Genomic DNA, 12344 nt, shown 5'->3' with positions numbered 1-12344 from the left:
GATGATTCTTTCTTTAGGTATCCAATTCAAGGCCACCATACAAGAAAAAAATTCTAAGTCTTTTTTAATGAATAATTTCTCTGTCTTTGTTTCTGATCTTCATGCTAGGCTAAAGAGATCCAACTCTTTTTCTCCGATTCTTCATCCAGTCCAATAGCAAATCCAGTTGACTCTATCTCATACAGTCATGAAATGCAATGATTGCTCAAGACTTTCACTTTATCTTGATAATCTAAGCCCCCTGCAGTTCATTCCTGGTGCACTAGATAGAATCTTCTCCACACAGTAGCCAGGTTGATCCTTTCAAAACATGTTAGCTCATGCTACTCCCATGCTCAAAAGCTCTTACCAGGTCCAAATCTCTTTCAAAATACACTGGCCAATAACATTCTACACAATCTGACCCAAATCCTTCTCTGACTTCATCTCCTACCTCTCTCCTTTTCCATCCGAGTCCACTTTTCTCATTTTTCCCATTGTCGATTGCTTGCCTTTCTCTTCTTCTTCCTATGCTACTGTTTCTCCAGACCTTTCTATTGTCAACCCCTCACTTCACTCTGGTTTCCTTTCATGTTTTTTTTTCCTCCAAGAGATCTTTCCTGACTATAGAATTGAAAATAGCACTACTCATTTCTTCTGTTCCTTTACCATGTTGCAATTTTCTTTGAAGGGCTCCTCTCTGTCTTTTATAGTATTTATCAATTATTTGGTTATTTTTATGCCTCCTAGCTATTTCTCTAAAAAGTAACTGGAATGGAAAAACAATGAGAAAATGAACTGTATGGGTTTGGTTCTTTGCTTCTACCCACTGTACCTACAGCTTCCTTCCTTAAAAGGTGCTTTTGGTGTGCATGTCCCTGAGTGAAAGAAAGGTGGGAGTTTCTTCTGTGCACTGGATACCCCTTGCTAAAATAAATTTTGTAAGTATCAATAGTAATTTTATTTCAGGAATCCACTGATGTGTTTCTAGAACAAAAGCAAGGATGAGGGAGTCGTTTCACAGCATGAAGCAGTGGAAGCTGTCACTGAGGCACACCTCTAAAAATAGTTCATCTTGAAAAATACTGTGAAGGTCACATCACCAAACCAAACCTATTCTCAGGTAATCACTGATGATGCTTTTGATAGGCTACGTCCATGAGAAAGAAGCTTCAGTTAGGCTAATACTATGATGAACTTTTGAATTTGACCAGTTTTACATGAAGGCAGCAATTCCTCAAATCCTGTACACTCTCTAAAAATCAGTGGAACGCAGGTAGAGTGAGATTCTCCCCCCACTCTACCATATGGTAAAATATAGTGCTATAGCTAAAACCTTGGTGGGACATTTTTCTCCGGTAAGTTTAAGTAGATAGGTCATGGGTTCCAGACAGCTTATTGGGATTGATTGAAATTTTTAGCAATGCACAAACTAGTATTTTCTCCATCTATCTTCCTTCACTCAGGTGTCAAGTATCTCTGCTTCGGTTTTTGACAACACCACATCCTAGCACATTTTTTGAAATATCTGCTCTAAGAGTTAGAGATTGGCTTGTTTTCTAAATGTGGTGAAATCTTTGGCTTACTCTTGTGTATGCTAAAAATTCATTGGGCATTTTTAAAATGAAGTTTGCCATCCCAGCAGGACCCTGTTGAGGTCATAGCAGCTGAAGAAGTCTGACTTCTTCCAGATCCCAGGAACCCCTCTGGTGGACACAGAGCCAAATGTGGAATGAGGGCAGACAACTCTGACCATTAATTTGAGGATTTTGAATTTCAGTTTCTTTGGCTTCCTTATTCTAAAGAGAAAGATAGCAAATAAAGACTTTAACTTTATTTGACTTCAACTTATTTTGACTTTAATATGTAAGTGAATTTAAAATTTTATACTCGACTTTTTTTCTCAGGATTTTTAAACTAAATTTTGGGGGGTGACATTGGTTAGTAAAAGTATATAGGTTTCAGGTGTGCAATTCTATGGTACATCATCTGCATATTGTATTGTGTGTTCACTACCCTAAGGTAAGTCTCCTTCCATTGCCATTTGTCTCCCCTTCTACCTTCTTCTGTTCCTCCCCACGTCCCTTTCCCCCTGGTGATCACCGTACTGTTGTCTGTGTCTCCGAGTTTTGTTTTGTTCTGATTTTTCTCTTTAATCTTCTAGGGATTTTTAATGGAAGATAACATATTTAAAAGTGAGGCATCTCTGTATTGTTGAAATGTTATGATTGAAGTGCTTTTATACATTTCATTATCTGATGCTCAAGGTGCCCTTTAATCTCATTGCAAAACATCTGATAGACTGTGATAATATGATAAACATAATTTAGGATGGTAAAGAGAAAGAAGAGTTATTTTCCAGTTCTGAGTATTGTGTGGTCTTGGAGTAAATTGAATTGATTAACTATTTTCATCCACTTTGCTGTTTTGGAAGGATAAAATCTGCATTGCCCACCACTGGTCCTGAGAGGGTCCGTATAGAAAGAGTGACTGGCCTTGGGCGAATGACCTCATTAGGGACTGTCCTAGTAGATGGCTGATCAGATTTGGGGTAAAACCCATATCTTCACCATAGACAAGTGGTTATTACATACAATGGGTTAAAATATAAAGATCTGGGGAATGATATCAATAGGGGGCATTTCTAATTCTTAATGTTAGTTTAATACATAATGTATAGTTATCTTTGTCTCACTTATCCCCTGCTTACTTCTCTCACGTGGTATGAATTATTTAATTTTAGAGAATTTCAAATGAAATTCTTTAATGAGAAAAACATAGTTCCATCTTTTCTCTATGCTTCTTCTCTGGCACTAACCACCAGAAGAAAGGGTGTCTTCCTGTTCTGCCCATCTAGGTTGTACATTTTATGGGGGCAGCTCCCACAGGTAGAATGTATGTTGTCTGGTCTTGCGTGAGAATGGGCACAGAATCTGTCTCTTTCTAGTGTCCTTTTCCCCACAGACACAAGCCACATTCTCCGTTATTAGTTGCATCTGGATAATCTGTCAGCATCTGCCTTGCTGTCTTAACCTTTTTCTCCAATGGCCTGAATTTGGGGAAGGAAAAAGTATAATGGATTGTTTCCTCAAATCCTAAGGCTACAACAGGCATTTCATTTATTGGCTAAAAAAGAGTCAGGACAATTTGTCACATCTCAGAATATCTCACTGAACTCAATGGAAAAGAAAAAGAAAAAAATAACACCCACATGATTTAATAGTATAAAAATACACTGCAGCTAGAAAACACAAATGTTCTGAATCTGAGGAAATGGATAACTATTGATGTTTACGCTTAAGTGACTAATTAGAAATGTGGATTATTTCAGCAGTGCTCAAGGTACCTTTAACTGACCTCTAGCTACGGGGCTGTTTCAGCTTCCTTAAGCTGCCGTCACTATACTTAACCCTTTCCACTATGTTACAGAGTGTTTATTTTTCCACACTTCCAGCCATTAACATCGCCAATATAACATGGGCTCTCGCAACCATGCCCAGTCTCATGGCCGGTGAATACCATCTGTCAAACACTCCCGACATCTCGGTGTTCAGGAAGCATTCTTCTTTGTACCATAAGGGAATGAACCAGTACCCTAAGCATGCTGGCATTTCCATTTTGAAAAAATTTAACCTGGAGAGATTATAAGAAATGTGGTAGGTGGCTTCAAGGGATTTGAAGAAGTTTGTAGAGAATCCTTGCTCCGAGATGTTCCAGAAGGCAAAATAAGAATAAATGAGTGGAAAAAATAAACTGGAATACTCGTATAAAAATGACTTTCTAACAATTACAGCTGTAATGCTATGAAAGAAGCTGCCTTCAGTAACGGTAAACCGCCTCGGTCATCTTACAATGATGCCATAAAAGGATTTCTACTCAGACTGCAAAATCAGATCCAGTCCAGTCGAACTTGGAGAATCTATGATTCTGTGAACGTTTTTTCCCATAAGCAAAATACAAGAAAATCTGAATTCCATTTTTCAAAGAGAAAAATTTAATATATTTTATCTTATTATACATTTCCCCTAAATTACAAAGTCAATTGCTGCAAATATATTCTGCTACAAAGCTTTCTGTAAGAAATATCTCTATAAGAAAATACATCTCATTAACATTTCCTGTAAATAAATTACTTCAAATAATAATTTTTGAAGGGATGTCTGTAAGGGAAATAATGCAGAAACCAGATTTGAAATGTAATTGTTACATAGGAAACGTTTGACTAAAATGTTCCATTTTCATGTTGCCAAGCTTATAGAATCCTGTTTGTACAGACTTTGGTTCTTGAATAGATACATTGAAATTTTTCTGTTTTTTTTTTCAGACATGTGAGGAAAATGCAAATCTTAATTATCATAGTAAATGTGTCTGGGAAGCTGAGATTCTTAATAGACATGCAGTTTTGGGTTCAATTTCTACTGGAGGAACTTGAATTTGAGACTGAAAATGAGGGTTAAGTAAAAGAAAATCAAGATTTTTAGTCTATAAAAGAAAAGGTCAAAAATAACAACTATAACTTTTCTCCTTATGCTCTAGACATAATATTTAGAAATGAGTAAAGTAAAAAAAGGCGATAAAATGGTTTCAAAGAATGAAGAACCTGTGGTTTTTATAGGTTAGCAATATGTAGATTTTATAGGTTATTCCATTTATATATTTTTATCTCAATGGATGCAGAAAACAGAAACTATATCTTTGGCAAAACAATAATAAAAATATAAAAGGCTGTTGTAGAGAATGGTTGGTGCAGAAAAATCAGACGTTGCCACCAGCCAGTTGGACACTGAAGGAAGGCAATGGAAATTTACTATGTACTATCTGTCTTGGGAGTCCCTTTTGTAGGAACTCCTCATATTATTTTAGGACCTCAAAGGTATAAAATATTTCTTTTGGGGTCAAGTATTGACCTCACACTGTGCTCCTCTGTGTGGCAAATACTTGAGATAGCAAATCCCATAGAAAACTTCCATTCAGGTTGTGTAGCATTGGGACTCAAATATGAAAGGTCGTTTTGTGCTTCAGACATACCTATTAGTTGCCCAGACCTGGATACTTGACAAAGTTTTGCCCATTTCCCTGCTGGCTTCAGTGCAGGACTGACACACCTCCAGTATGCATGCTCAGCTTCACCCTGCTGTACCACAGAGTGCGTGAAGAGCAAGGGTGTTTACCAGTACAATGCTATGGAACATGGGGCGTGTCAAAGCTTTAGGAAGTAATGATCACTCTATTAGCTTTTTTAGCATGTATTTTGGATATCTTAAAAAGATTTGCAATATGTGCAATCTCTACTCTGTGCTTTTCACGACTAATGGGGAGACGTGGGAAAATAAAATATATTCACGGTAGGAATCAGACAGGATCTAAACAGATGCAATGCTATTCTTTGAGAGTCTGAATGAACTACTTTTGTCTTGTTATACTGGTTTTTAGTTAGTGTAGGTGGAAGTAAATGTTGGAAAATAAGCAGTTTGAGGAAAAACAAGTTTTTTTTTCCTTTTCTAAAGGCCTTGATAAAAGACCTGCAAATATTTTAAAATTATTTGGAAAATATCAACTGCTTTTTATCTTGTCTACCAAGGCCTTCAATTGAACAATGGTAGTGTTCCAAATTTAAAGGTGATTCCATGTTGTGACTTAACTCTGCTCAGTTTTTCATTTCCTATTTAACAATTCTTTCATGTTTTACACCGTATTGTATACAAAGATATAATGGGAGTATTTTGTTAAACTATAACTTCGAACAGAAATATGGCGTTTAGGTTATTTTGTAGACAATCACCAACATAATAAAAACAATCCTCCAGCACAACCTAAAATCTTGGGAAGTCACATGGCATTTGTCAGTAACTTTCACTGTGCTTTTTTTTCAGTAATTGCATTTTCACAAGTGTGTACATTATTTACATAAACAAGCTGCAAAATGGAAACACACTAGTTGTACTGTCACCCTTTCCAATCAGCTCCGTTCTTTTTTCTCTTACTCTGTGACCTATATTTTTATCACAAGCCTTACTTTAGCCATTCTTCCAAGATCCAAATCCTATTTTCCCACCATGCCATGATGCATTAAATGCACAGATTCGCAGTCTGCTCCTAACGCATTTCCTCTGAAGAGATCATATTTTCTGACACACGTGGAGTCTGGCTTTGGAGGAGTAGGTGGCATCTTTCCACACTTTACAAGACAGGCCCTTCGCGCAGTCACATCGCTGGAAGATTTCCAAGCCGTGAGATCCCTTCTTGCGCTGCTTGGTGCAGACTTCCCCCTGATGGAGCACTGGCTTGCAGATTTTGGTCCAGAAGTGACGAGCACAGCAAAACCCTTCAATGCAGTCTGATGATCGTAGGCAGGGGTCTCCTTCATGCCCTGCAGGGATGATGACCCAAACACATCGCCATGACAATTCAGAAAAGAAGCACCAACAATATTTTTAGTTATGCTGTTTTCCATAATGTCTTGGATTCACATCAACTGGCTCTCCCTCTGATCACACAAATTCATTACTGTTTATTTTTATATTTGTCTGGATATCAAGTTTAATAAATAGCTTGACTGTACTTCCTCTTTTTTTGTCATGATCTGCTTCTAGATATTTTCTTGATCACCATTATTATTTTTTTACTAGATGAGTAAAAAATAAGTAAATAAAATGAATTTCTTCCAAATTAATTATTTGGGGACATTTTTTGAGAATTGTACACAGACTCCGTTTCAAGTAGGAAGCCGAAATCCCCGAGGACTCCCTAAGATCACATAGCAGAGTCTAGCCAGGAAAACAGAAATTGATTCTTCAAAATAAAAGGTATTTAATGCAGTGAACTAATCACACAGGTACTGGCAAGACTGAAAAGTACCAGAAGATGCTAACGCAAAACAGCAGGAAGCCACTACCACGTTCAGGCTAAAGGATCCAGAATGAGAACTGAACAGATCCATCTGGCAGGACTAAAACCCCAAGGAGATACAGTCCAGCCGAAATCAGCAGTGCAGGCAGGGAGAACACACTGGCTTTTGCCTTCCTCTCCCTGTTGGCGTCCCACACAGCCATAGCCCCATGGCCACAAGCTATCTGACGGGGAGCCGAAGAAATGCAGTGTATAAAATGTGATGATAACAGAGAAAGGGCGGAGAGCCCCAGGGTCAACAAACAACCCATCATAAAAAACATGTGGTAGCACAAATGTGTGTATTTAATTCAGAAAAAGGATTAGGTCAGCAAAGAGCACCCACACATCACAGCTGGGTTGATGTGTAACCTGTATAAAGAAGAAGTCAGCAAACTTCTCTCTAACATCCAAATTGGAAATGTTTTTGGCTTTTTAGATGGTGTGTTTTAGGATCTAAATTCTGCTATTGTATTGCAAAAAGAGCCATAGATAATGCCAAATGAATGAGCATGTCTGTGCTATAATAAAAGATTATTTTTTTAAAAAAAAAACCAGGCCACAGGACAGATTTGACCTGCAGACCATGGTATGAGAATCCTGCTCAAAAGGATCCTCTGTCACACCAAATGTAACTAGTCCCACAGTGTGACATAGATACGAGTCACTAGCCATCGGCATGAGGTTTCTTCTTACTTGCCATCATACAATGACACATATAATTATATAAAATAATTTGTAAATTTGAAAGTGTACAGTGACATAGACATCTGTTACAATAAAGGGAGATGCTCATGCACTAACGAATTTGATAGAGTAGGAATGGGAGATAAGGGTAAAGGACTAGGCCATTAGGGAGTAGAGACAAAGGATAATGGAAGAAGAATTGTCAATCACTAGCCCTATCGCCATGACCATTAGTATCCCAGGTTGGACTAACAGGTCAGGTGTCCTACGTGATAACTTCACTGCAGAACACAAAAATGTGGGGAAATAATTGTGTTCAAGCAAGCCAGGGAAATACAGTATTTTTGAAAGTTAACCAGTTTTCTTCATCACTGGACATCTCAGAGCCTTCAATGTACCAATACTTATTATAAAGTTTTTAAAATGACAATATACATGGATAAAGCTAAAGGGGGTTAGGATCTCAGGTGGGAGGTGGGGAATGGGTGGGGTAGGGGGGAGTGGTGCGGGAAAAATGGAAACAACTGTACTAGAGCAACAATAACAATGGCAAGATAGATAATTACAAAACTCTTGAACATAGGGCACTTTTATTCATAAAATGTCTAGAAAGAACAGTGTTCCACAAAATACACTTGCAAAAAGCTTCCTTTAAAAATGGATGTGTCTAATGCTGTCAGAAGTATAAGGTTCATACTTTTACATTTTATTATTAGGGATTGGGCTTCTCAAAGGTTTTGAAACAAGAAAGATGATTTCTGGCCATCATAATCTCACCAGAAAATGATTACTTTTGGTAAATTGTTTTCTGAATAGTATGTTATCTGGGTTGTTTGGTGAAATAAAATTTGTAAATATGCAAAGGTGAGAAAAACTAAAAAAACACAGTAATTTAATCATGTGAAAGTAAATATTTTCCCATTTACTTTTCAGAATGTTTTGTCTTTTGATATGTGACAGAGGTGCTTGTGTAAAAAAAATGTCATCTAAATTCCACATGTGAGACAGGACTGTCTAAGAAAAGGTCGTGGCTCGTCAGGGTGCCAGAACTCTCATAGCACATATTTTCCAATAATTTAGAAACTCCAGAAAGCTCTAAGCATCCTCAAAATCAAGAATTAATAGATTGAATTAGAAATTTGCCCTTAAAAATTATCTTCCTTGCATCTTCCTGAAACCGACGGAATTAATGATCTATATTTTATATACTTCTTTATAAAACAAGAAAAAGTAAATATAAACCTGCAGTTATTCCTACCTTTTATATGTGACATCTTAGTGTGTGGTCTTCCTAGATTCTGCCATCCCAAGTCGTGGTTTGAGTAATGACCATGGTTTCGATCTCTGTGCCGAGTGCCATCCAGAGCTGGGATGTGAGGGGTTAAGATGCTCTCAGTGACTGGGATGCAGATGCCTGGAGATGGTCAGGTAAACTGTTAGTCTTCCTCAATTCTATACCGTGTGGTTCTTTCTTATCCAAGTATTCTATCTATCTATCCATTCATTCACCTATCCCATCTATCTGTCTACCATCTATCATCTATCAATTCATTTGCCCATTCACTCATTTACAAAGTTATTGAAACTAAGTGTTGAAAATTTGGCCCCGAGCCCTGCTTCCTTGATTGGCACCTTTTCTCTCTCAATGCTAAGTGATCTTGGGTAAAAATCAGAATAAAAATAGAATTCAGTTTACTAAGTTATCATGAATGCATGTGAAGTGTTTAGAATAGTGACACAGTAAAGTATGAAATCAATATTAGCTATTCATACTTTTAAAAGGTCTGACCATACATCCAACTTTGGAACTCAGGTCCCTTTGTTTAATCAACAATACAATTCTAATCTGCACTGTAAGCATCTTGAAAGCTATGAGGTCCACTTCCTTTCACCTTTTGTCCAAGGTTATTTTCGGTAGGACTATGCGCAGAGGAAAGGAACAAATGAAGGAACATAAGCCCGATTATGTTGTTTGCATGAAGTGTATGTCTCTCATCACCTTCTGCAATTATTTAGTGGCTTTACCGCATTTCTGTGGTTCTTCATTTTATTATTAATGCTGAATTTGTGCCGATAAATTCATTGAGATTGGGTGAAGCCATGCTTATGGAATATCTGGGGAATAGATTCCTGTGTCTCCTTTTGGAAGAATCCATCACTCCATCACCATCTGAGTGTACCACCAGGTAAGGCCTTCAAAAGAAGACATCTTGAGTATAAGAATCAAGGTATGAAGCTGGTATGAAATTGGAAGACGGACTCAAAACTGTATTGATAAATCCCAGCAGGTTCTTTTCTTTAGTACTTTTGCATGTATTTGTTTATGTGTTTAGGAGAATAGAACATCTAGCTATTTCCACAAAACTCTTCAACAGGGCAAATCTTAGCTCAGCATACAATATTAAATACAAAGGTTATCAGAGTTTAGGAAAATTAAGATTTTAGAAGTAATCTAAGTAATTTTATCTAAACCATGTTTCAATTCTTGCCTAATTAAAAATATTCTTTATGCCCTGGCTGGTGTAGCTTAGTGGATTGAGGGCCAGTCAGTGAACCAAAGGGTTGCGGGTTCGATTCCCAGTCCAGGGCACATGCCTGGGTTGCAGGCCAGGTCCCCAGTAGGGGACACATGAGAGGCAACCACACATGGATGTTTCTCTCCCTCTCTTTCCCCATCCCTTCCTCTCTGTCTAAAAATAAATAAATAAAATTAGTTTCTTAAAAAGACTATAAAAAGTCCTGATATTTACATATCCGGAGTCTAAGGAAAAGGTAGCCTAAGTGGCCAGATCTCCTAGGTGAAAAGAAGCCCACCAGGACTGAGCGCGGTCTTTACCATTATTGCAGCGGGTACCAGGACAACACATGCCATCTCTATGGCAGCGCTTCTTTTTCCTGCGGCACACCATGCAGGCCGACGATCCTTGGTGGGGACTGTGGCAGTATCTCCCAACTTCACATTCCTTGTCACTGCTGCAAGGGTAGGCCTGTCATGAAGTGGAACGACAACACCAAAAGCAAAGTAGATTAGGCCTTGTAACACTTATGAAAAGTTACTGTTGCAAATTATGATGAAAAATAAGTCACAATATGTACCATTGTAATGATGTTCTAAGCATAGATCCTACATAGTGACACATACTTGATGGAGAACCTTAGAAACATTGATTGTTGATGGTCAGAAAAGTAAAGTTGACACTGTTCATATACTTTCATTGACACAACTTCAGAGTTAATGTTTAGACCTTCCACTGATTAGGAGAGCCCTTAAAAGTGACTTTGGGAGCTTAGAAGCAGTATAATTACAGTAGCCAGGAGCAGAACCACTTCCAAGGCAGTGACGAACAGGCCAGCAGTGCTCTGAGGGGTCAGAGAGAGGCTAAGCTCCAATCCCATCCTCATGCTCTCAGGACACTACAGAGCAGGCAGGCTCCTTGCACATAAGAATCACCCCATTGGCTACTGCATCTTCCATCTATGCAGACAGGACTTCTAGCCCTACATTTCTCTACCAAGTTATGCATTTAGAAGGCTACTTAAGCAGTGTCATAGCATCTCCAAAAATAAAAACAGATTCTACAGTTATATACTCCTTGCCTCTTGGAAGTTTTTAGACCACTTAAAACATCCCTGTTTTCAGAGTGTGAGAGCTCATAAACCGAAATGTCACACAACACATCAAACTTACTCATATTTTGAGGCATGTTGACAGGGAGGTTTCTTTCTTTCTTTTTTTTTTTTGGTAGTTCTTTTTTCCCCCTGACATTAAATAGTTATCTTTTTTAATTGAAAAATAGGAAAAAGCTATGTAATTTTTAAAATAAGCATACATGATATAAATGTAAACTATGGGATAACATTTTTGTGACTCAGATAAGGAGTGCGAATCAAGTGCTTTACTTATGACATGGGGTTTGACGGCCTGACTCTGCATGCCCTGCTCCGTCCTCGTCCCCTTCTCTCTCTTTCTCTGACTCTCTTTCATTCTCTGTTTCTACCGTCGCCTTTCTCCCCTGCCTTTCTCCTGCTTTTGTGTATACACTGTGTGCCTCCATTCAGCCCCCACATGGTATTCATTTAGACTGGACCATCTTCAGTAAGAGGAAATACAGATGAAGGTGATGTGTGAGTCTGAAAACTTTACATATGGTTCCATGAAAAAAATACTTTTAGCATCATTAGAATTTACTATTTACACTCAAAAGAAAATAAAAACTAGAAAGATCACTAACTTTAAACTGAAGGTGCTTTGGAAGGACTGCACAGTGGCAATATTTGATGCCTGCGTTGTTATCACTGGATCCAGGTAAAGCTGTACGATGAATTGGATTATTAGGGTCCCATTCTGGAACTCTATTGTTAGGCTTAAGGGAGAATCTGAATGAAGTTGATTCAGAATAATAGGCCATTTTTCAAGACTCTAAAACCAATGAAAACAAAACAAATGCCACTTCCTGACTTGCCACACTCTTTCCCTCAAGCATTTTACTCCCTTTATATTTAAACCCATTCATTTTAATTGAAATACAATTCACAAGGATCTGATTAATTTACGTTTATTTCACCAAATTGTTTTGCAAGAAACATTTGATGTCTTACAAGTTTTTTTTCCTTCCTCAAAAATAGGACATGTTCTTCCAACAGAAATAAACACATGCCACCTAAAACATCATGTGCAGTTTACACTTCAAACGACAAATCTTCAAGAGCATCTGAATATGAAATAATACTTGGTTTCATTCCTGAAAAAACAGTTTATATTGTAGAAACCAAGTTGTTTGCTAAAAGCA

General features: G+C 37.8%; 1 protein-coding gene across 1 annotated transcript in view; it reads right to left on the bottom strand.

Moving 5' to 3' along the window:
• Positions 1-4226: 4226 nt before the first annotated feature.
• The window catches only part of DKK2 (dickkopf Wnt signaling pathway inhibitor 2), a 90665-nt gene continuing 82547 nt past the window's right edge, over positions 4227-12344 (bottom strand). Inside the window, exons 2-4 of the mRNA XM_037031931.1 lie at positions 10391-10541; positions 8813-8968; positions 4227-6349 (exon numbers count right to left, since the gene is read on the bottom strand). Coding sequence (XP_036887826.1) covers positions 6099-6349; positions 8813-8968; positions 10391-10541 — 558 coding nt within the window. The 3' untranslated portion in view covers positions 4227-6098. The remainder of the gene's footprint in view (positions 6350-8812; positions 8969-10390; positions 10542-12344) is intronic.

This window comes from Sturnira hondurensis, unplaced genomic scaffold (assembly GCF_014824575.4).
Source record: "Sturnira hondurensis isolate 20B ecotype Veracruz unplaced genomic scaffold, ASM1482457v3 Scaffold0021214, whole genome shotgun sequence".
Lineage (NCBI taxonomy): Eukaryota > Metazoa > Chordata > Mammalia > Chiroptera > Phyllostomidae > Sturnira > Sturnira hondurensis.
This window is presented reverse-complemented; position numbering and strand designations above follow the sequence as displayed.